We start from the raw sequence: 26,370 nt of genomic DNA on the forward strand, positions 1-26,370 counted from the left end.
TCTACTAATAATCACAAATGTTATGATGGCTTGCAAATTATGGCAGAGTAAATGAAACTATCAAATGCTACTTTTGGCTCTACTTCACATCTTGCCCAAAAATGTGGATATCATAACCAGCAGAATTTTTCTGTAGAATTTTATTTTGAAAATATTTCACTTAAAGATTGATCTAAAAAACATTTCAAGATATGAAAATGTTATACAACGTATCTATTACAAATTAATCAGCTATATCTGCAATTAGGTACACTGTGCTAGCTCACCTACATAAAAAATATTGCACATTTTCCTTTATTTTGTCTCCAGATGTGACTGTTGTCTAAACTATATAGAATTCCAAACTATTTCAAAGTTATTCTGTGAAATGTCAACTTTATAAATATCAGAACTAAATGCACTGTAAACAGCCATTTGGTAAACATGCATTTATTCACAGTTGATTTATCTCCTTTAGATAAATGCACAACTGTTCAAAATTATTTAAGAACCTATGTAGAGGTACAAGAGCACGCTATACAAATCCACTTCTATCTTCATTTTGAGGAAACACTGATCTTGGCAAAAATCTGGCATTATTTTTAAATGAACTATTGCTGGTATAAAGGCATACTTTAAAACTTTTCTGTGTCCTGCACCTGCTTTTTGTTTAAATTAAATTTAAAAGCATTTGTTTTCAGAAATTCACCTATCACTGCATAAGTGAATAATATGAAAATGGACCCTGAAAGCAGTTGAGCACTTAAGTTAAAATGCCTCAAGAGCCCCATTCTACTCACAAGTTATTACTGCCTACCTAAAACTGCTAGACCACTCACCGATCATAATTTTCAGAAATTGACAAAATCAGACCATTTTAATGTTATGTAACTGACAAAGACCTGCATAATACAGCATTCCTCCATTAAGTTAAGGTTGTATTACACTTTAAAAATATAAATAAATATATTGAATTGTGACTCTTATTTCTATAATAATCCCAAAGTGTTTAACGATGCTTCTAAAACTGAACTGGGTGACTGCAGAATACAATTCCAGACTTGACTGTTAGTGTCAAACACAATTGTTCCTTGTAAATAATTCTACTGGTGCACTGGCTTGATTGATTCCAGCAATTTCATTTTACAGGAGTGAACCATATTTTATACACACAGAAAATATATTACTTGAAAATCCTCAAAATAGAAAGAAAACTTTAAAAAGCTGTCAAATGCTTCCAAATGAAAAGTAAAGGTCTATTTTGGGACCTCTTCCACAGCCTTAAAGTTAGAATTTGACAAAAGTCCATGGGTACAATTTACAAATTTTAACAAACTATTAAGCTAAAACCATTTTCTTTGGGGGAGGTGGGAGGAAGTACCTTTAAAACCTGTTATACAAAATTCCAGCTGCCTTTTTATTAAAGTACGTTCCTTAGATTAAAATCATAAAATTAAGGTGCAAGAGTTTAACAAAAATGAACTAAAGAGCTTTATTGACATCACAGTACATTCAAGAATAATTTTAAGAACATTACAGCTGAAAGAGAATGGCATGTTTATAGTCTTATTATGCACTGTTTTTTGAAAAAATGTAATACAAAGAAATCCTATTAAGTAACTTGGAGCAGCATTTGGAAAAAGTACACCTATTTACAGATTTAAAAAAAAAAAATTCTGGTTTCACCTACACAGCCACAATGTGCCTCTATAATGAGACAAGCCCTTAAAACTCATGGAATTTTTTAAAACAACATCATGGCATTCTTGCCACATCATTCCTCAGCGCTTACGACGGGGAGGAGTTGTTGATCTGAAAAAAAAAAAAAAGGGAAAAGACAAAATTTAAAAATAAAAATGTATTTTAAACTAAAAATCTGCAATTTTAAATAAATAATATTATATAGGATTTTTAACATTATTTAAGACTATGATCATTTATCAAGTACCAAACTGAGTTTATTAAAGAGAGAGAGAGAAAGGACACTTTCAACTTTGAATAAATTCAAATTTTTTTTAAAAATCAGACAAAATACTTTAAAAAGTATACTACCTTGATCGGGACTTAGACTTGTGTTTGCGGCTTGCCTTCTTACCAGACCTTTGAGATTTCTCCATGGATCGCGATCGACTATGTTTAGGCTTCTTAGCCTTCTTTTCTTTGCTACTTCCTGGAGATTCAGAACTGCTCCTTCCACTAGAATCAGAGCCTGAATGTTTTTTACTATCTTTGGTACTGCTTTTCTTACTATCCTGTCTAGAATCATGTCTTATGATTTTAACAGATATAGAACCACTCCTAGAGAATGTTCTTTCACTTTCTCGTTTCCTTTTTAACCTATCATCCTGACTACTAAATTTAAAATCCTTTTCTTCCCTTTTTTGTTTTTCTTTTCTTTTATCCTGTTCACGCTCCCTTTCTTTGTCTTTCTTTTTCCTATCTTTATCTATACTTCGACTTCTCTCCTTTTTCCTCTCTTGATCTTTAGCCTCACCTTTATGCTTATGACTGCTCCCACTAAGATTTCCACGTGGATCATCAATTTTACGCCTATCTCGACTCCTACTGCGACTGGAACGATTGGTTCGTCTATCCCTTGAGCGACTTCTACTTCTACGTCTCTCTCGGGAAGGACTCCGATTTCGTCTTCTTTCTCTTTCAATGCTATTTCTATTAGATCTCCTCCTATCTCTAATCTTTACCCTAGCCCTATTGCTCTCTATTTTAATTCTGTGAGAGTAGCTTCTACTCCTACTACGTCTAGCTTTCATAGTTGGAGACCTACTCCTACTGTGTCTTTTTTTCCTTTTAGGAGAAGATGACCGAGAAGAAGTACGACTACTACCTGAGCTGGAACTATAGGAAGAACTAGAGACAGTACTACTAGTACTACTAGTTCTGCTATTGCTACTGGAACTACCACTACTAGAACTTCCTGATCTACTCCTTCCTTGTTTTTCTTTTTCTTTATGCTCTTTTTTTGGTTCTAAAACTGATGTAGTTTCATTTGGAGTTCTTTTCTTTTCATTAACCACATCACCGTCTGCTTCTCTTGCTTCTAGTAGTGATAAGCTATTTTGCTCTTTATGGATAAATTCATTCATCTCTTTTGTAACCCTTTCTGTCTGTTGCTTTTCTTCTGAAACAGAAGAAGACAAAAAAAGGAAAAGTTGAATGTAAAATGAAAAACTCCCATACGATCAAACTCCAAGCTAACAATAGAGTAGCACTGTTCAAAAGAATTACACTACAAGCCACCACACAAATAATTCAAAATTTCCTAGTAGCCATATTAAAAAAGCAGGTGAAATTAATTTTAATGTTATTAACCCAATATATCAAAAATATTATCATTTCAACACATAATCAATTAAAAAGTATACTGAGATATTCTGTGTTTGAATGTGTTCCCCAAAATTCATGTGTTGGAAACTTAATCCCCAATGCAACAGTGTTGAGAAGTGGGACCTTCAAAAGGTGATTAATGGATTAATGCTATCTTCAAGGAGTAAGTTAATCATCACGGGAGTGGGTTCCTGATAAAGGATGAGTTCAGCCCCCTTCCTTTCCTTCTCTCTCTTGTACATGCTCTCTAGCCCTTCCACCTTCCACCATGGGATGACATAGCAGGAAGATCCTCACCAGATGCACCCTTTGATCTTGGAATTCCCAGCCTCCAGAACCATGAGCCAAATAAATTAGTTTATTGTAAATCGTCCAGTCTCAGGTCTTCTGTTATAGCAGCACAAAACAGACTAAGACATTCTACTTCTTCGTTTTTCATGTATACTCTTTGAAATTTAGCGTGTATTTTTTAATACCTACTGCACATCTGGATTTGGGTTAACCACATTTTAAGTGCTCAACAGCTACATGTAGCTACCCTCCTAGACAGTGCAGTGACACAGAATCAAAATGTAGAGGTGCATATATGCAAGTAAGAAAAGATTTTCATTTTGTCCAATTAAAGTAACTTAAAGGCAAATAAGTGATTTACAGGGAATTTTTAGCTGTGAAATCTTATTTACCCTTCAAATTATCCAATTAAGACTTTTCAAAAAAGAAATTCTAATAAAATACTTTTTCATTATTCCTAGTATTATGTAAACTCAAACTGTACTTACATATTTTAAATAAAAAACTTCTAGGTCATCTTTCTATTTTCCTTAAATATCCTAGCTACAAATTACTTTTCAATAGTCTTACTAATACATTTCTCTCATTTCAAAGTCTTCTTTTTCATTTCAAGAAATTTAACAAGAAATAAAAATATCCTAAATAGCCTGGCTTATAGCCACTGGAATGTACAGCTCCTGTTTCAAACAAAAAAACTGTGACCATAGTTTCACTGACATCACATATTTTTTATAATCTAACCCTCATTCTATCCTGTGATATTTTTAAGTTGATTAAAAAATAAAAAGAAACATACACAAAACCAGACAAAAACTAAGTAAAGTCTAAAAGATATACCTTCCATCTGTTTATCATATAATAGCTGCTGTTCTTTTTCTTTTCGCCAAAAAGCTTCCTGTTTTTGCCGGATTCGGTGCCGTAATTCTTCATCATCAGTGTCAGATGACTCAGAGCCTCTGTCACTCCTCTCATCTTCGCTGTCTCCTGATCCATAACCACCCAGTCCACCTGTGTGCATAAAGCTCGGTCTATCATATGAAAAAGTTATGCTGTGCACTAAAAACTTTTTTTAAGGTCTGAGAAGAAAGCTCATTTCTTTTTTCATTGCCTTTTCCTGGAAGAATATGCTTATTCGGGGTGGGGAGAAGTATAAATTAAAATGCTGAAAAAGTTCACAGAATCCTCAAGCAATGGTTATTTTGTATCTCATGCTTTCTGGATTATTTCATGTATTTCTCACCATAAAGGAATCATGATAACGGTTTTGTTTTACTGTCCATGCTAACCAACAAAACCATTTTAACAGGACTGTTAACAAAGCCTCACTAAAGCTTAATTAATTCAACTACCTTAATAAAATTTACAATGACCCTGAAAATATTTCTAAAATTAGCTCTTTCATTGCTCAAGTTTAGGAATCCCAGGATGTATGCTAAGCAATTATTCTCTAAAAAATCAGAATACTGTAATTCTCACTGGCACAAAAATGGTATGATACTGAAACTACTCCCCACCCTGAAGTGATCTAAATAGTAATAAAACCACATGGGTATTTGGTTCTGTCCATTTCTATTAATCCTCACAAATATTAATTTGAAATGAAGATGTGGAAAAGGCAAATTTAAGCTTTTACAGCTTCGATAATATATCATGCAAATAGCAAATTATAAACACATTACTATTATTCTATGATAAAATAAACCCTTTCCTCTAATGTTAAAACTCGACTTGCTGCAACACAATGTATATAAAAGTTGTTAAAAGCATTAGTGGATAGATTGTGGATATTAGTGAATATTGCATACATACCCTAAGGTATGTATGCAATATATCTGAAAGTGAGCTTAGATACTATCACGGCCAAATTATGAACTATTAAGTACAAACTATATATAATTTTATATATATAAAATGCATATATTGGAGCAAGTGACGAGTAAATCCTCTATTACAACTTGCCCCAATAAACTATGAATTAGCCATCACATTTATAATATTCCCACTGTAAATGCTTTAGTCAAAAGAAATAGGCAAATCTTCCAGAGACTAACATAGCTCTAGGACCTAGATTTTATAAACTGAGTAGGAATAGCACAGTTTCAAAACAGAAAATGTAGAGTGACAAGGTAAGTGTGATTTTCCCTTTAGGCCCTCTCACAAATAAGGAGAACACTTACCGAGGCCAGTGAGGGAAGCCAGTGCACTGGACTGTGCCAGCTGTTTTGCAGGAGCTTTGTATCACATCAACAACAGGAACAACATGTTAACACAAATAGCCACGATTTCATAGTCATGAGAGTCTATGGTATTGTTAAATCTACTACTATTGCTGCTTTTTGGGGAGAGAAGAAACATTAAAAACATAACATTCATTTTAAACCAGTAGCCTGTCTGGCTTTGAAATTATAATTCTGAGGTGAGCTGAAATTGGGTTATAATGAGAAAAAATGTTGACCAGTATATCTGTATTTCTATTTCTGAGATATGGCACATAATTTAATTTTTGTTTTCAATATATTTTTAAAGTGTTACTAAAAATTTGGGGAGGGGGATGGTGGAAATCATTTGTTTCTGTAAGAAGTATTACTGGTAAACTGTGAAAACTCTGAAGGTTCATAATTCAAAATTCCTTAGTCATAATAAGTTGTATTATAAGTCATACACCAATAGCATGGTATATATAAAAAAAAAAATCAGGTGAAATAAATTGAACATCAGGAATTTTCCACAATATATTTTACAGGACAACAGTATGATTGCTAATTTTTGCTCAGGTAAGTATTTATACAGTTTTAATATGATGTTTTACAAATCTAACCTTTCTCAAGGAATTAAAACATGCAAGAAGCGAATATTCAAATATCTGATAGTAATCCAACAAGGACAACAAAATTGTCACCAAAGCCATAATACCCCCAGAAAAACAAAACCACAAACACCCACAGTATACCTTTTGTTGCTTTCCGGTGTGCATCTTTGGCTATGTAATAAATTTCTTCATCTGTGACATCCAGTAGAATTTCAGTCAGAAGCATTTTTGTCAGCAACATCTAAGGAAGAATAATTTCATATACTTTTTTTTATTTATTAGTTACTAATATAGTTGGACATTATCAAAAAAATTAAAGTGCAAAGCCATTTTAGAAAACATTTCTATAGATCAGATCAGCCATTCCAAAGAGTATATCTTGAAAATTATTGTAAAAAATCAAAACCTTAAAACTTTTAAAACTATATGGATCTAAGAAAAAAATATTATGAATTTATTTATATAGTAGAGATTCTAAATTCTTATCTAGAGACAAAATATCTTTTAAAAGTCCCTATTAACGAGCTCCCTAAGTCACTTCTCAAGGTTAGGTTAAAAATCTGAGGGGGGAAAAAAAAAAAGGAAAATAAGGAAAAGGATGTTATTCTATTCTACTAGATGAAATCCTTTTATTCTTTACTGTTGAACTATACTAATAAACTATTACAGAATCCTTAAGTAAGAGTTAACATGAGTAGACTGAATCAGCATTTTCTAAATACACTCAAAGATCACTGATCTTTCAATATGGGAAAGGCAGCATATTATATTCCCAGTCTCAGAAAATGACAATACACATTACAGATAATAAATAATAATGAAGAAATGTTTAACTGTGTTCAACCCCAGTGCTTCCTAAACTTATTTTTCTACAAATTCTTTTAACCATTCTCAATATTTCTACTTTAAAAAAAAAAAAAAAAACACATTTAAGAAAATAATAGATCAATAAATATTCTCTTGGGTCTCATATAATAAAACATTGTTTAATTACAACATTGGTATTTGGAAATGGGCTGAATAACTGCTTTATGGGCTGTGATTTTATATTTTAAGTGTTATCTGGATTTTGTAGGCATTATTGGCCCAGCAAATATATATATAAATATTGTATAACTGTTTCAGAGTTCTTAGTTCAAATGTTTAAGATAGCCAACTAATAGTTTTAAAAAATTACAAATTCTTGTACATAATAAGAAACTTCATATTGTACCATTTGATATTCTTTCTCTTCTTCAGTCATCTCTGGTTCACTTTGTTCTTCTTGAGGAACTGGAGATGGACTTCTGGTGACTTTTCCACTGCTTGCAGCCTCAATATTTTCAGTATCTTCATCTTCCTCATCACTATCCTATAAAAAGTAATAGTATGGTAGCCCCAATTCTTGCTTATAATGTAAACCCAAGTTAACTACATATCAAAAATTTAGAACCCCAAATTAAAAAGCATATGAAATAAGACTTCCAAATTTTTTTTCTTTGGTCTATTTTGATCTTATTTTGTAAATAACCAGAATAACCAGAAAAACATTATGCCCAGATACTGATTTAATATCCATTTTATATGACGGTCCTAAAATAAGTGGCTTGTAGAACTCTGAATAAATAGAACACAGACATATTACTCAGTGTAATTTTTATAGCTATTTTTTAAAGCTATTTACCTAAAACCACGTGACTTAAAAATGAAAAATCTCTAGTCAGTTCCAAGATCTCAGGTGATCCTGAAACTTAGTACAACTTGCTTCTTTCTAGCTACATAATAGATAGATGAGGTCTACTTTAGATTGAGGAAATGCCAGCAGTTTGTCTGTCTTGTATGGTTTTAGGTTTCACACAGCATACACTAAGGAACCCTTCTTTGACCAAGTCACTCTTAACAATCCTACTAAGTTAAAGACAAGATGACCACCTAAAACAAACAAACAAACAAACAAAATCAAATCTGGAAATCCATTATCTCATGTAGAGATTAAAAGAAAAAAAACAGGTAAATTTTATCTTAATAGTATTTTTCTGTTGTTTCGTATTTCCATGACATCCAGAACAAAAGCACAGCTTTGGCATGGGTATTTTGAGAAAAATAAAAGTAATTTTGCATTTAAGCAAAACCATTGTCTGCCAAAATCTAGTTCTGCTATTCTCTTTGAGATTTATTTCTGAAGCACAAATGGCCTCGGGAGGAAGACCATTTTCCTGACTTGCATACTGGCCAGTGCTGTGGCTGTCATGCCAGGTAGGAACACATTATTGCTGAATTAAAAAACTCCTAAACCACTCACGCCATCTTACTTATGAATGAAGATTTAAAGATTTAAAATGTTATTTTCAGTGATCACGTCAAAAAAACCCAATAATTGTTACATCTCAAGTGTAAGTATATATGAGGTTACTTCAAAAAGTTCATGGAAAGATTCGTATTATCCCTTTATTCTATTTTTTCACAAACTTTAAAAAATATCCTTCAGGGCCGGCCCGTGGCTCACTTGGGAGAGTGTGGTGCTGATAACACCAAGGCCACGGGTTCGGATCCCTATACAGGGATGGCCAGTTGGCTCACTTGGGAGAGCGTGGTGCTGACAACGCCAGGTCAAGGGTTAAGATCCCCTTACCAGTCATCTTTAAAAAAAAAAAAAAAAAGAAAAAGAAAAAGAAAATTAAAAATATCCCTCTATTTAAATGTTCATAAAAAGGCAAATTTATTTTTCTATTGCCATTTTAAAGTAGTTTTGTTTTATAATCCGTCAGTACTGAGTCAGCTGTACCACAATGAAAAAATATACACAGATGTGTTAATCAAGATAAGACCTACCTTGCAGCCCATGGAATAATCTCTCTCTGGAATGAAATGTTTTATAAACTCATTGCCCCATTTCTCCTTACTCTACTTCTCAATAACACATACATAAAAAACATAATCCTCAATAGACTTACTGAAAGTAATCTCAGGACTATTACTCTAATACTTTCCTATAGGCTAAAATATCTATATCAGTAAACTTTTCAACCAAATATTAACACGTCAAGGGATTTTACTTACAAATTTACTTCTCTGAGGTAAACGAGGGCCATCTCCTCCTTCAGCATCTTCTGTGGCCTTCTTTTCTTTTTTGGACAATTGTGAACGTTGTTGTTCCATTCTTTCTTTCTCCAATTTCTTCTGCTTTTCACGTTCCATTTTTTCAAGACCTTCACGAATCCAAGCTGGAAGAGTCCTGCGTTTCACTGCATCTATTTCACATGGAAAACAAATATTTACAAGTCAGTTAAATAAAAATCATAATAAACACGTGAGTTTCCTATGCCTGAATTTCTACAAACATTGTGAATAAAAAAACCCCATTAAACATAGGGCTTTTCTTTAACACTACTTTTAATAGGAGCAGAAAACTTTGTTCTAATGCTCACAATTTGTCAGGGCACAATGAAAACACATGAAACCATCATTTAATCCTTGCAAAAGCCCTTAGAGATCACTACTATTATTTGATCTCTTTTGCCGGTGAGGAAACTGAGGCTCATAGAGAATAAGCAATGTGCCCAACGTTAAAAAGCCAAAAAAGAGTACAGGGCAGCTGGCCAGTTAGCTAGGTTGTTTGGAACAGTGTTGATACACCAAGGTCAAGGGTTTGGATCCCCATACTGGCCAGCTGGCTTTAAAGAAAAAAAAAAAAAAAAGTGATGTGGGTTAATTCAAAGATATGAAAACAGAGCAGGGCCAAACAATAGCACTAGTCTGTTTTCACACTAAGAATTCACTTGAACAGGTATTATTTGTAAGTTAAAAAAGCAGTAAGTTTGACTCTTCTTAAAATGTAAGAAAGGAGACTTAAATGTTCTGGTTCATTAAATGGTGAAGGATCTGAGGCTCTCCAGATATAAAATGGCATAAATACATAGTTTGTCACTGGAAATAAATAAGCTGGCTCTGTTATTTAAAAACTGAAATTTTCTGCAAAAATATTTATGGAAAGTAAAATAATCAAAGGAAAATTAATCTGGCAGCTGTGTATCAGATGAACTGAGAATGTACAGAGACCAGAGACAGAACAAATAGGATATTTAAAAAAGGGGAACTACTCATATATTGGCATAATGTACTGAAATGTCAACATTGAAAAAAATATCATAAACTTACATTTCATCATGAAATCTGGAGTTTGTTATTCAGAACTTTTTATATTTTAGACCACTATCTTTTTTGTAATTTTCAGGTTTATGACTATAAAATGATGGGGTTTTAAAGTATCAACTCCTGACATCTCAGAGGTCAGAGGTATTAGAACCATTTAAGAAAACAGAACATCCTTTTACATGATAAAGAAATCATGCCAATTGCAGTTCACTAAACTTAAATAACTACCAATTTGCGGAGGCTCCTGCTTCACAGGAAGTGTAATAGGTGAACGTTGCCGATCCCTGAATGACGATGGCCTTTCTCTTCGATTCTGGGGAGGTGCTGGAGGTCCTGGAGGTCCTGGTTGCCAATAAGGAGGATGAAATCCACCTTGCGGTGGACCAAAAGCAGCCCCATGCTGAAAGAGTATTGCAGTTTATTTTTCTTCACATTAATACAATATATTCTCTGGGACACACACGTGTTATGAACTGGGACAGTAGAAATCCATGTGTGCAGCAAATCCAAGAATTCCATGGTTCTAATATCCATCGATATTTCTGTAGCCCCAAGACTTGCTTTTCTTAAGAAAGATTTTCTGCTTGTGTAAATGCGAAGGGCCTTCTAAAAGCCAGCTGATATGCTATTTTCAACCAAGTATAGAAAAGATCATATATATATAATGATCTTTTTCATTCTAAATCCATTTATAAACTAACCTAACACCATCAAGACATCAAATAAATATCGATTTTTCTTTAGCTAGAAAATGTTAAGAAATCTTTTTGTCAATTTCAGCTGCTTAATTCTAGTGAACTTAAGTTGTTTCTATAATCTTGCAAGGCATGTTTATTTATAAGCAAATAGAAATTACTGAATCATTAAATATTTTTTGAAATTTTGCTATTTTCAGAGGCTATTCTAGGCTAGTTGCCAATAGAGCTCTTTGTCTTGTTAGCATGGGATCTGCCAAGCAAAAGTGGGGTAAGCAGAAGGTCCCTGCCAGGACATTTCTTCAAAAACAGATCGAAAACTGTCATAACTGTACACCAAGTATGAGTCTACAACAAGTTTCTGAATGTGTATTAATTAGAGGATTCCTATCTCAAGGTGAATATTGTACAAGTATTCAAGGATATTATCAAATCCATCTTAGAATTAGTGAAATAATGTATGGGTTTTTTCAAAAATTTAAATTACAATACCTGAGTTTATAAGGTAACAATTGTAATTAATTATTTCAAAGTAATACCTAGCCTTATGACTTAAGGGTAGACACTAGAGCATGATAATCTAAGGGTAGAGTAGATAAAAAAAATAAGGGCATACATGATGACACTATTCCCCATAGAGTTCTATATCCCTAGGAATGAATTAAATGCTACAAATGAAATTATGTACAATTCCATTAACATGTCATGTCAGAATGGGGAAAAAAAAAAACAACACTAGAAAAACAGTCATTATTCTTTGTAGCAGAAGATAAACTATGGAAGATAATCTATACGTGCACTTAGGATCTAAGATGCATTTAGGAAGATGATCTATGTTCAAGTGTTTTATTTATGTCTTAACCATAATCTATTATTTATAAGTAATATATTCAACTACTGTGTATTTTCTAAATTTCATTTAACATTTAAATATACTATTTGGAAATTATAAATTAGAATACAAATCCTATAGCTATTGCACTTACACATTTTTCATTTTATCCAAATTTTCCCCTAATAATCCTTTGTAACATTTTCCCAAATAAAAAAAAATCAGAAGGTGGCCGGCCCATGGCTCACTTGGGAGAGTGTGGTGCTGATAACACCAAGGCCATGGGTTCGGATCCCTATATAGGGATGGCCGGTTAGCTCACTTGGGAGAGCGTGGTGCTGACAACACCAAGTCAAGGGGGTTAAAGATTCCCTTTACTGGTCATCTTTAAAAAAAAAAAAAAAAAATCAGAAAATAAAAACCTAATGATTTTACTACTCAAAAATCGATAACTTTTCTGAGACATAATATGAGTTTGTACAAGTCTGAAAAGTGAAACACATATCTTAGGTAGGTATTCTTGATGAGACACTTCCAAAGAATGAATTACGTGCACATCTACAATATTAAAGCAACAAAATATCTTTCACCTGATAGTCAAACTGGTTCACTGGCCCCACTGCAAAATTATCGGGTGGTCCACCAAAGCTGTGATTGTTCTGGTTAAATATATGCCTGTTGTCAGGGGCAAATTCCCCACTGTCCTGACTGTTGCTGTCTTCAGAAGGAGGAACAATGTCCATTGGGCCTGGTGTTGGTGGCATCCATGGCTGATCTGGAGGGGGGTGTGGGGGTTGCTGATGCATTCCCCATTCTATGTAGGATTTAGGCATAAAAACATTCAACAGGGGGTTATAACAAAATCAGCACAAATTTTCAAGATCTCAAGAAAGCTATTATTTTTCAGTAAAGAAACAGATTTTAAAAAAAACTTATGACTTCTTGGTCAAATCCGTTTTGTATATCTTAAAAATAAGCAATGAACTATCTTACAAATAATTCAAATGAGCTAATAACTCTAATTCATACCCCAAACAAATGAAAACCAAATGTCCAAAATTATTTTTAATGAATATAACAAAACCCAAAGCAAGTTTTTTTGAATTTTTCTATTTTTGTTCAGCAACAACACCATAAAAATAATACCTCAAGATTTTATATAATTTCTTTCTTCCATGAACACAATTTTCCTCACAACATCCCTGTGAGGTAGGGAGAAATCAGGTATTATTTTTGCCAATTTCAGGAGGGGAAGTTGAGGCACACAGAGGTAAACCACTTGCCCAGGGTCACAAAGAAAGCCAGTAGAGTAAAACTAGGGGGTGGGGATGCCAGGGTAAGTCATTTATAAACCTGAACTTGGGAACTAAAACATTTTCAAACTTGGGGAAATTTAACTTTCAAGAAAGCTAGAAAGTAAACACCTTACAGTATCAAAGATCACAGTATTTTTTATCCTTTTAAAAGTGATGTTAGGGGATACTTTTCTGAGTTTTCCATTCTTATAGTGAGAAACAGTAAGTATTAAAAGGAAAAGGGGGTATGACTTCACCTACCAGCATACCCAAATGTGAGATATCTCTATAAACAGTCTTAAGTGACTATTAAAAATAATTAATAACACAAGCCATGGAAAACTGAATTAGCATCAAAGAATCAACATCCTACTGTGAAATAAAAAAAAAACAAACAAAATTAAAAGACAAAATCTGATAGAAGATCTTCACTATCTGAAAAAAAGGGGGGAAGAAAAAGGTGGGTGGATGGTAGGGGCAGAGTATATTTGACAAACTGATTTGTCACATAGTGAACGATTTCTCTTTAATTAGAGGCTAGACATGTTTTATTCTGCCAGTGCTGCTTCTGAAAAGGCCAGAGGTTGCAAGAGAGAGACAAAGAATTCTCTCTTCCCTAGATGCCAAGTGAGGTTTCCAGAGTGTTCCCAGCCCCTGTCAGCCTAGGAATGAAGAACCAAGAAAAGAATCAAACTGAGTGCCACAGTGCTAGCAGACTGAGTACAGAATAATTTTAACCACAAAATGTTAAGGTCAAATCAAATTGAAACCGCCTATCCTTTAATTTCAAGAAGTCATAAAACTAAAAAATTAAACAATTTAACATTAAGCCTCATTTTATTTTAAAAGCAGCCCTAAAGTTTGGAAAACATAAACAACAAACCTGGTTGCCACATTCTGTTAAAGTTTGAATCCCCTTGAAAATTCCCATGATTGTTTGGGCCAGATTCCATTGTAGACATATCTTGTCCATTTGGCATCATTCCTGGTGGTTGTTCTACCATGCTTTGCTGTCCTGAAGCTTCTCTTTGGGCAATCCAAGCTTGAGCCAATGCAGCCCAGTCAATCTGGCCTAAAGTAAATTAACATGGAACTTAGCATTCAGAATTTAAGAGCTAAAAGATAGTGCCTTTCTGTTAAACAAGACTTTCAGTTATTCCTTAGTAGAGATTTAAAATATTATAGAATGTTATAGCTGAAAGAACACTTGGAAAATAACCCATATTCAGGCTAGAAAATAATATAAACTACTTAAGATTTTCAGAAAAGAACTCCACAAAAACACTCAATTCGTTTCCAGTATTAACTCACAGGAAATTTATCCCCTTCATCTTAGTTCAGTTTTTCAGTCATTTTTTAAAAAACCACCATAAAAACAATCAAACTCAACCATTTCTTCCTTTAGCTTGTTCTCTTCATCTTTCCAGGCCTTCATTCAAGCCTACAGACCTTGGATGAGTGCAGCTATTTATCCCTCCTCCCCTCACAGTTGCCCTTCTTTAACTAAGGCTCTCTTCCCTAGCCAGAACACATCTCCTTAACTTCTCAGCCATTCTTTACTCAAAATCCATTGTCCCTACTATTTTGACGGCCCTCCCTTTTTCCTTCCTAGAAATCTATACTTCACAGTTTAAAATCTAATATTATTAATAAAGTTAAAAAAAAGTACAATATGATACATTGTTTGACATCTCAGTTTAGTAAAGATTAAACAGGCCTTCTCATACACTCCAGTTGAAACAAAATTGGCATAACCCATATGAAGTTAAATTTGGCAATGTGTATCTAAAATTTTTCAAGTATGCAATTATGACTTAGCAAACTTAGCTCTTTTCCTAAAAAAATAATTGGACAAGTGAACAATATATATAAAGACTATGCTACTTGTTTCAAAAAGTGAAAAGCTATAAACAAACTTCTGAAAGTGAGTTTGTTAAATTACAGTACTGTCCTACAGCAGAACGCTACATAGCTACTAAAAAAAGAAATACCATTAAATTAACCCAGCAAGGGCAGAACAATGTAAAGGTTCAAAAGGATGAAACAAAATTGGCCATGAGTTAATAACTGTTAAAGCTAAGTAATAAATAGGGGTTCCCTAAACTCTTTTTTCTACCTTTGTATTTGCTTGAAATATTCCACAGTAAAAAGAAAATTTTTAATGACACAGCATACTATACAGTTAAATATGATCTACATAGAATTGAAAAGACTCAGAACAAAAGACAGAAGAACTCTCTACTGAAGCAACACATTTTAGACTTTCTCTTTCTTAAGAAAAACAAGGACAAAATCACTTTTAAAATATAAAATATTCATAAAGCTTTATCCCCTCTGAGGAAGTCTTCCAAAGGAAAATCCATTTCCTATTATACATATACGATGGCAAGGCTATTTACGAGAAAAGATTACATTTTGATCACAAAATGGTCCAATGAACCAATCCTAATCCCATCTCCCTTAACCCCACTGCCTATTTCCTATCCATCTTCATACATCCACCCTTCCCCTTCCAAATTCATTATGTTTCCTTACTTGGATCCTGTTGGTGCTGAAATGACTGCATCCATTGTTGTTGATTCAAGGGCCACTGCTGCCAAGGCTGTCCTCCTTGATCCCACATCCTTTCTTTTAAAATATACTTGATTTTCTATCTTCAACAAATTAACCATAGTTTAAAAATTACAGTAAGAGTTCTTTACTTTTAAAACCTCATGCATCAGAAATTATATATGATGATACATCTATGTAACCAGAGCTCTAAAATTCTGGTCAATAGGTTGCCAGAGGCAACTAGAATTTTTAGGTTGGTGAGGAAGAGTAAAAAAACTATATGCTAATATTGATGTCAGAGTTTGGTGGCAAGTACAGCTCTAATCAATTTAGCTAAAAAACAAAAAACAAACAAAAAAACCCCCTTAATTTTTCCCAATATAAATCTCTGGAAATCTAATTATTTTGAAGATTCTAAGAAAAAAAGTGATTTAATTTCCTCCCAACCAAGACTCCTCTAAGAGGGTAACCAAATAGCTCTAGCTGATGAAGAAAAATTCTTCCTCATAAATAATTACAGCTAATAAATGCAGAAGGTAGAACAGAATTAGAAGACTGCCATATTGCCAAACCTAATAAAATAATTGATTCAGGAAACCTTAGAAGATAGATGAGAAATCAGAAATTCAAAGGTTGCCAAAAAATCACCCCCACAGATTATTAGGTGTCTGAGATATAATACTATGTCCCCAGGATCACTGTGAATATTCTCATCAAAAATGGTTAACTGAATCCAATCAAGCTTTTGGATCGATTATATTAAGATAAAAGAATGAGATAAAGAGTATCAGAAAAAACAATCAGACAAATTCAGAAGGTAAGAATCTCCAAGACCTTGTTTCTCAACATGTAAACAGCATGGAAAAAAATACGAAAAGGGTACTCTGTTAATAACTATTAAATATAGAAAATGGGTATTTTCTATAAACTAGTTTGAAAACTTTCCTAACAAAAATTTAAAAGTCTTACAAGTCTGATATCTTTGTACAGGTATTTTATACAACACTGATATAAAACCCTACTCAATAATCAATGACACAAATGGTTTGCAAGGCATGTTTCTTCTTTGTTTGTATCCTAGGGCTTTGCATATAGCAGGAATAAATGTTTCCTAAATGCATTCTTCTAGACTGACCTTTCCTCTACCCTGAAAACAAGACAAAAGCAAGCCTTAGTACTGTAGGATCACAAAAAGTAGAAAGCCAGATAAAAAGAGGAAGTACACATCCCAACTCTAATAGGACAACTGGCCATTATAACTCAGGGTTTTAAGAGTTTGCCCTTCAATCTTTACAACATTCTCAGGGGCAGATCCTGACCTCTCAGTTGAAGAACACTGTCAAGTACATTTTTTTGTTGCCTTCTGCTATGGTTTGAATGTCCAAAACTCAAGTTGAAATTTAATTGCCACTGTGACAGAACTAAGAGGTTGCACCATTAACAAAACTAAGTCACCCTGGTTTACTTATGAGTCAAATGTACAGCTGACCCTTGAACAGCATAGGGGTTAGGGGCACTGACCCCCCTGCAAGTGAAAGTCTGCATATAATTTTTGATTCTCCCAAAACTTAATTACTTAACTACTACTTAAGTAGGGTGTGCTCCCAAAACTGCTGGTGTCTCCACCTTGTTACTTAAGTAGCAGTTAAGTTCTTTATTTAACTACTAATAGCCTACCTTAACTGTTTCCTTCATGACATACCTAGCCAAAAGTTTTCCAATATATTTATTGAAAATAATCTAAATATAAGTGGACCTGTGCAGTTCAAACCCATGTTGTTCAAGGGTTAACTGTATTTGTCTTCTAGGTACACTAAGAGAGCCTATTACAACGGTATTATGAAAATATGGCAAAATATGCACTAAATAGCACCACAACTGAGGCCAACAACTGGATTGGGTTATCAGTTCCAAGCTAAATACATTTCCTTTTCTAACCCCTCTTCAGTTTTTCTTTCTTCCTCCACTTCTGTTCCTCTCCTGTTTCCCAATTATACCTTTAAAGCGCTTTAAAAGCTAACTGAGTCATTAGAGCCCTTGAAAAGTAACTTCCCTTACAACTTTAAAGTTAATAAATAAAATAATAGGAAACATCAATAAGAAATACCAACTACAGTTTTAACTGACCTCAGATGTTTATTTTCTGTTTAAAACAGGCTGATTCAGACTATGGCTTGAAGCATAGCAGCAAGATTATTTATGCCCTAGGGGAAAAGGAAAAAAAGAGTATATAAGTCTGCTTGTAGATTTATGAAGACTTATTAGAATAAAAATAAACCTTAGAGATGCAACATAAAAGTGTGATCATCTGCAAATTAATTTGGAACTCTTCCTTCCATTAACCTTATAATGGGAAATTATTTTACCATTATAGAGTTAAGAAAAAGAGATACATCAGAAATGAAGAGGCAAAGCTTTTTATCACCTTTTTTTCTTTCAAAATATCTTTTATTTACTTGAGCAATTCATTCACAATATAAAACAATGTCAAACTATTTAGAGATTGAGAAAAAAACAACACTGAAAAAAAAAAAACCAAAAAAACTCATCAACCTGATATTAACTTAAATGGCACAAATAAGGTAATAAAATGTATCAATTCAGATTTTTCTAAGGAATTCTGATTAGAAATTAACATCGGCAAGAAGAAAACAGTTTGTTCCTGAAATGGTTTAGTTTTCTTTCCATTAGATCAACAGCTTTTTAAACTTGATAGAAACACAAATTTATTCATCTTCTTTATCTTCCATGAGGTAGAGAACAGCATCTTGCACATAGCAGGCCCTAAATAAACAGCAAATGAATAATCAAGTGGTCTGTAGCTTCCCCTTTCTGTTTACTGTTTAAAGGTTAATGATAAGAAGCTGTTGATCTATACGTATGATAACCAAAACACTGGCATAAGCTCAGCTTGCTCTGTTTTCCAATGCTTTAAACAACTTATCAGAGTTCAACACATAGGATTTTTCTGTCCTAAGTGGTAAACTCATACAATGTAGAAATTATCACCAGCTTTATATACAGTGCCTACTGGAGGTGCAAATAGATGTGCACTTACTAAAACCACTTTAAATATAAAAATAATTTGTATTGACTCCCTACCATCATTTCCAACACATAAATTTATTTTTCCAGAAATCACTCTAAATTTTTTTCTTACTCATATTTTGTTTTGTATTTATTTATTTTTGTTGGCTGGCTGGTAGGGGGATCTGAATCCATGACCTTGTTGTTACCAAATCTTATTCATGTTTAATGGATGTCATGGACAACTTTTTCGGTTTTCCGTTTAAGTTTTCTGGTCATCACCTGTCACCTAGATTTCAGAGCACAAGTTCTGGTTTACAATGCCTATCTATACCCATTTGCTGGCTGTGTAAACATGGGCTAATTACTCTTTAATACTTGGTTTTCCCATCAGTAAAATGGAAGACAATAAAAGTCTACCTCATAGGGCTAGTGTGAGAATTAAATGAGAAACACATGAAAACTCAGCACAGGACACTTCAATTAGTGGTGGTTAATATCATCACTAGGACATTCTCAGTATTGCTTTTGGCAGCACTTAAGTTCACAACTATCGAGTTTTTTTAAAAATAAAAAAAGATTGACCATGCCAATCCACTTCTGCTCAACTCCATTTTCATTTACAGAAGCAATGTAAGACTTAGATTTCATTTTATTTTTGGAAGAATTCTTAGTCCGTTTGTCCTCCTGTCCCTATCACTATATCACAGGGTTAAAGCTTTTATTATTAAAAAACAAAAACAAACAAAACTTCAAAGTTTTCCTATGTATGAAGAGGTTTTAACTGCATTTTTTCAAGAGTTTTATTTGTACTACTTGTAGCCATTTTTCTTTATGTTTAAGTCAACCACTTCTCCTTTGGCTGTTTTCCAAAGCTTTTCTTCCCCACTGTTTTTATGGAAGCTACTAATCAAGCACAGTATTTGAAATCTTAGGATGAGAAAAATAAAGAAAAAGACTGAAATTGTGAGAAGCAGAGCAGAATTAAAAATCAGCAAAGAAGGTGACAAAGTCAAGGAAGTAAGACATTAGGAGCTATTTAATGAGTTGTTTTAATTAAATCTGGAGTTGATTTGGTTATAGATGACTATTGGATGAGCACAGGTGGAATACCAAATTAAACTTTTTGAAAGACAATTTAGGATTACAGTATCTTACCGAAATTGTAAATATGGCGCTGGCTGGTTAGCTCGATCGGTTAGAATGCAGTGGGGTTTTTTTGTTTTTTAAAGATGACAGGTAGGTGATCTCAACCCTTGGCTTGGTGTTGTAAGCACCATGCTCAGCCAGTGAGCTAACCGGCCATCCCTATATAGGATCTGAACCCATGGCCTTGGCGTTATCAGCACTCTCCCGAGTGAGCCACGGGCTCAAGAAATGTTATAACACCAAGGTCAAGGGTTCAGATTTCCATACTGGCCAAACACTAAGGGAAAATAAAAATTGTAAACGCACATCTCTCTGACCCAGCAATTCCACTTCAGGGACTTAAATCATGGATGAGTATTCTCACACCATAAATCAAAAACCTGCAGCATATTTTCTAACAATTAACATCTACTTTTAGTGACATTTAATTAAAGGCAACTAAGTTGAATTAAAGTGAGTCATATAGTGGACACCTACTCAGCCATTAAAACAAATAAGGCACACTTATATACTGAGATGTATTGATATACAAACTGTATTACTAAGAGAAAAAAAATTACATGAAACAACATGAAAAATGATGCCACCTGAGGCTTTTCATTTTAAGAATGCAATCATATACGGAAAATTCCTAAATTACAAAAACCTTTTAAAACTGGTAAACTCTGGGAAATGGAAAAAGGGATCAAAGAATTTTAATTTTATTTTATATCTTTCTGTATTCTTTGTATTATTTTATTGTGAATGTATTTTTAGAAACATATTTTAAAAGATACAGAGAATAATCAAAGAAAGCTGATAAGCATGACAAGCATGGCCCATAATGACTGATATGGGCAATAAAAATTACACAAAAGCCATCTAACTGTGAGACACTGGGCAAATCACCTGACCTCTGTCTCATTTTCTTACAGGACTGGGAGTAAATTTCTATAAACTAGTCCAAAAAAAAGGTATCTCTGGGTCACGAAAACTAAATTTAGAGTTAAGGCTAAAAATTTTGTAGAAAAGGGACAAATTTTAGAGAAAGACTTGGTATAAAACCAGGATTATTCAAATATTTAATGTGAACTTTTAGCACAATGCTTGATAAAGGGTTTCATTAATTAGTTTTTAATTAAAGAGCAAGATAAGTGATTTGATGGCAAGGATTTAGAAATCCTACTCTTCCTTCATCTTCACCATAAAACCTTCACTACTAACTAGCAAACAAACATAAAACCTGGAAAACAGGAATACAAAGGCACACCACATAGTAATCAAAGGATGTATATTTTAAAATTTCATTATGGTTTAATAAAATAACTTAACGTCATACCATTACAAATGACATTTACACATTGCAAATGACATTTACACATTGGTTTAATAATGACTTGGAGAATTTTGATTAACTGTTGAAGATGCGTGTTCACTACACTCTAATTTGTACTGTTTGAAATTTTCCATGATGATAAGTTAAAGATGATGTACAGTACTTCTAATAGAGGGACTGTATTTCATGTTTTTGTCTTGGCTCAAACAACAATCTTCTTGAGGGCAGAAAAAACATTTTGTAATTACTTGAATTTCCATACTGCTTTGCCCATATTGAGTGGGTAAATATTTTACTCATTCATTGAAATACATCATCAAGTATATACAATTAAAATTCTACCGTGAAAATGACATTCTAATACCGCTAATGTGACTTTTTTTTTTTTTAAAAGATGGTCATCTGGTAAGGGGATCTTAACCCTTAACTTGGTGTTGTCAGCATCACACTCTCCTAAGTGAGCTAACCAGCCATCCCTATATAGGGATCCGAACCCTTGGCCTTAGTGCTATCAGCACCACACTCTCCCAAATGAGCCACAGGCTGGCCCTTACTGTGACTTTTTTTAACATCAAAAATTGATTCCAATTTATTTGTTCTTCCTTTACCTTTAATTTTAAAGATTGTTAGGCTCAACTTGCCGAGTTTGGAGAAATCTGATTTCTTGTTGGTACAGCACAACTTGTATATTTCTTTCTTTCTTTCTTTCTTTTTTTTTTTAAAGATGACTGGTAAGGGGATCTTAACCCTTGACTTGGTGTTGTGAGCACCACGCTCAGCCAGTGAGCGAACCGGCCATCCGTATATGGGATCCGAACCCGGGGCCTCGGTGTTCTCAGCACCACACTCTCCCGAGTGAGCCACGGGCCGGCCCACAACTTGTATATTTCAAATGGACAAAAAATTAGTATCATATACAGTATCTTAAGATAAACTGCCTTTGAATGGGAGCTTCCTTTCCAGTACCTTGAGGTTTATAAGACATAGCTAGAAAATCAAATGGGGGAGAAGGAGAAGGGCCTGTGATTTTTCTTTTTAATCAAGTGGTGTTAACACTGTCCTTCAGGAGGCTGAGAGAGTTTCATATTTTCTTTAGACATCACTAGGTACCGAAGTTCTTGCAGGACAACTTTGATGCTATATGAATTCCTCCATTTTGCTAGTACTGATATGGCTCTTGGGTCCACCAATCTGTCAGAACTATTAACTCCATTCATATTAATTTTTGCTACAAATCTTGCAAAATAGGGAGTGCTTCTAGGTATTTAGGTCCACATTCTATTTTAAGGCTGTATATTTGGTTTTCATAAATTGTCAAAGCCCATGGTAGCTGCCATTTTGCTGATATTTGATTACTGATGAGCTGGGCTACAAGACTTTCCTAAGAGTTTCCCTTTATGGGGCAGGTTAACTGCTATTTCCTTGGAAAACAGGTTTGGAAAGAACAAAATGATCAACTACCAAGGTTTGCATCAGATCATCAAAACTATCACATTGCTGGGGGGAAAGGGGATCAAGCTTTTAACTATCATCAGTGTGGATGGATTGAATTATGTCCCACCAAAAGATATGTTGAAATCTTAACCCCTGATACCTGTAAATGTGCCCTTATATGGAAACAGCATCTTTGCAGATGTATTAAAATTAAGATGAGGTCATACTTGATTAGGGTGTGATCTAAACTGGTGTCCTTAGAAGAGATACTGACACACACAGGGAGACTGCCATGAGACCACAGTGGTAGAGATTGGAGTGATAGATCTACAAGTCAAGAACACCAAGGATTGACAAGAACCACCTAAAGCTAGCAAGGAAGGCTCCTCCTCTAGAGCCATCAGGAAGCATGACCCTGCCAAAACCTTGATTTCAGGCTCTTAGCCTTCAGAACTGTGACAAAGATTAAATTTCTATTGTTTTAAGCCACCCAGTTTGTGGTAATTTGTTACTGTATCCCTAGGAAACTAATACAACCAGAAACGACCATCACTTATTTTATCCCTTCCTTAAACGACTCTAAGAACATTCATTACTTTGAGGTTCTTTAAAATGACGTGTTTAAATGAAAATCATTAATATTTGCAAAAGTTAGTCATAGGATATGACAAAGAGATGCGTGAGAATTAAAAATGCAGTGTTTTAAAGCACCTGAGCATCAACTGCAAAATCAGAGATACAGAAACACATCTGTCCTTTGAGGTATATGGTGAAATGTTTCTCACAAAAAACACAAAGCTGAGAAGCCACAAAATACAACAATCCTCTTCACCCCTGCCATTTCAGTCTTAGACACGAGTTGACTGATCTCGAAGTTGAAAAGAATTCATTTGTTCAATTCAGTCAGGCTAGATGGAAATAGCACTAACAATTAATCTTGTAATCATCCGGAATGTGATAAAAACATCTTTGCTACTTGATGTGACATGCATTTTATTATACACTGAAATATTTTGTAGTTTGAGGTTCAAAAGAGGTACTCAAAAAATATTGGAAAATTGGATAGTTCGGTTATAACCCCCCCCCCAAATATCTATAACTGAAAAATAAATATAGAAAGGCCTAGTAGCAACAAACAAACCTACGCACCTACATTCTGGCTCTAATACCACTCTTTAATAAAAGCAATCAGGGATCCTTAGAACAACAGTTGATTCTAGGACTGGGGCAAAAAAATACAGATGAGCCCGAAGCATCTTATAATGCAAGGAAGTAAGAAAGTGCTAAAAAAAAGAAAGAAAAAAGTTGATGGGTGCATATCAAAGAACAGTAGACAACCGAAGAGCTGCCCATGGCCGAAGCTGGAACAATTTGAGCAACAAAATACAGTACTATTGGATAATAATATGAAATGAATAGCCAAGAGTCCATAAGTTAATCAAAGGGAGGAAAGGGACAAATCTCCCATGGAGAAGTCTTTCAAATTATGTAAATACTCCATCCTAACAGAGGGGGAGCATAACTCTCCATTCCATAGTGTGGGTTGTGCAAAGTGACTGACTTCCAAAGAGTATAACATGTAAGTGGGGGGAGTAACTTTACAGTGGAGAAACCTCACCAACTATACCTCAGGCAAGTAATCAAGGTCAATATCAGTGTGACAAATCATGTTGATAGTATGCACCCTAGACAGTATGTGATGAAAGGAGCACTTTACCTGTGATCTTATTCCCCCAAATCCATAACTCCATTTCAATCATGAGAAAAACATCTAGCAAATTCCAATAGTACACCTTACAATATACCTGGCCAGTACTCCTCAAAAACATCAAGGTCACTGTATTACTTTGCTAGGTCTGCCATGCCAAAGAACCACAGCATGGCTTAAACAACCAGAAATTTATTTCCTCACAGTTCTGGAGGCTAGAAGTCCAAGATCAAAGTTTCAGCAGGGCAGGTTTCATTCGAAGACATCTCTCCTTGGTTTGCAAATGTTCAGCTTCTCCCTGTGTCTTCACATGGCCTTCCCTCTGTGTCCTAATCTCTTCTTATAAGAACACCAGTCATATTGGGTTGGGGTCCATCCTAATGACCTCATTTTACCTTCTTAAAGAGCCTATCTCCAAATACAGTCACTTTCTGAGGTTAGGACTTCAACATATGAATGGCGGGGTGGGGGAGATGCGACACAATTCAGCCCACAACAGTCATCAAAAACAAGGAAAGCTTGAGAAACGGTCACAGCCAAGAGGAGCCTAAGGATACATGACAACTAAATGTAATGTGGCATCCAAGATGGAACAGAAAAAGAACTTTAAGTAAAAAAATAATGAAATAGGAATAAACTATAAACTTTAATAACAACTTATGAATATTAGTCCACTAATGGTAAAAAATGTACCATACTAATAAATGTTAATAAAAGGAGAAACTATGTGAATGTGTGTTTGCGGGTGTATTAAGGGAACTCTGTACTAACTGCTCAATTTCTCTGTAAATCAAAAACTTATAAAAAAAACTTTATTAACAAAACTTTAAATATATATAGAGCCCCTCAAGAAAATATTAGAACTGGTTTATTGTTACTCTCCCTATAGCCCCTTGACATTTTACAAAACAATTCCGCAAACAAAATCTTCAGTGTTCTGGTCTGTTTTTGTTGTTTTTGCCTTGCTGCACTCAAGTAAGAAATTCCAAGTTTATTTTATTTGGGGGCAGGAGGAGAAAAAAAGATTAATAGATTAAGATCGTAAACTGGACTGTTAACAATTTAACTCACAACCAAAATTTGTCCAGTGCCCAATTTGCTCAATACTATCCACCATAGATAAAACTGAAATATTGGATAGTTTCTTTCGTAAAGCTTAACAAATAACGTCCACCACTGGATAAGAACACAGGAAAAATACAAACTAAGAAACCCAACTGTAGCTAACGGGACGCGCTTGCCCCTGGCCGCGCCTGCGTAGTCGAAAACGCACAGGGTATAAGCTCCAGGTCGGGGCCTCCGCCTCCCCGCACCCCCTACTCAAAAGGGGTTCCCACTGCGCACGCGTAGTGCTTAACGGCCGGTCAGGGGGGCCAACAATTAGTCTCTTCTCATCTGAGAGGAAAATAGTCACTAGAATGGGTTGTGAATACTCTCTAACGAGAACATTTCCTTTTCACCTAGAAGACCGCTCTGCTTTTACCAAGTCAAGCGGACGCCGTCGCTTTAAGGAAATGAGGTTTCAGCGGTCGCGCCAAGCGGCGTACGCAGCATGTTTAAGTTATTCCCCCTTCGCCACCGAAACCAAGAGGATCGTAATGGTCCGGCAAGTCCCCACGTGTAATTGTTCTCCATCACTTACCCACTCTGGCTCCGGAACTCTGTTGTAGCCACCGTCTCCGGAATACCTCTCCAACCCTTTCGATGCTTCTACTTCTTCACGAACAAGACAAGATGGCGCCCGGGTGTTATTACCCGGAAGTGAATAATAACAACATCCGCTCGTCATCTGAAGCCATGCCAT

General features: G+C 34.6%; 1 protein-coding gene and 1 pseudogene across 3 annotated transcripts; both read right to left on the bottom strand.

Moving 5' to 3' along the window:
- Positions 1-261: 261 nt before the first annotated feature.
- Positions 262-26,297, bottom strand: PNISR (PNN interacting serine and arginine rich protein). Of its 3 annotated transcripts, none has more exons than XM_063097077.1 (13): positions 26,209-26,297; positions 18,061-18,137; positions 15,916-16,030; positions 14,264-14,452; positions 12,676-12,899; positions 10,787-10,958; positions 9,464-9,654; positions 7,638-7,775; positions 6,566-6,665; positions 5,793-5,846; positions 4,453-4,623; positions 2,032-3,118; positions 262-1,791 (listed from the first exon to the last, which is right to left on the bottom strand). In XM_063097077.1, the coding sequence occupies exons 3-13, from the start codon at positions 16,001-16,003 to the stop codon at positions 1,761-1,763; spliced, it is 2,445 nt and encodes an 814-aa protein (XP_062953147.1). In that variant the 5' UTR covers positions 16,004-16,030; positions 18,061-18,137; positions 26,209-26,297; the 3' UTR covers positions 262-1,760. The 3 variants fall into 3 exon arrangements, with proteins under 3 accessions (XP_062953147.1, XP_062953144.1, XP_062953148.1); XM_063097074.1 differs by having other exon boundaries at positions 15,916-16,034; XM_063097078.1 differs by lacking the exons at positions 262-1,791; positions 2,032-3,118; positions 4,453-4,623; ... (4 more) ...; positions 10,787-10,958; positions 12,676-12,899 and adding an exon at positions 13,184-14,042 and having other exon boundaries at positions 15,916-16,034.
- LOC134379111 (ubiquitin-conjugating enzyme E2 variant 1-like) lies at positions 22,474-26,370 on the bottom strand (annotated as a pseudogene).

This window comes from Cynocephalus volans, chromosome 5 (assembly GCF_027409185.1).
Source record: "Cynocephalus volans isolate mCynVol1 chromosome 5, mCynVol1.pri, whole genome shotgun sequence".
Classification (NCBI taxonomy): domain Eukaryota; kingdom Metazoa; phylum Chordata; class Mammalia; order Dermoptera; family Cynocephalidae; genus Cynocephalus; species Cynocephalus volans.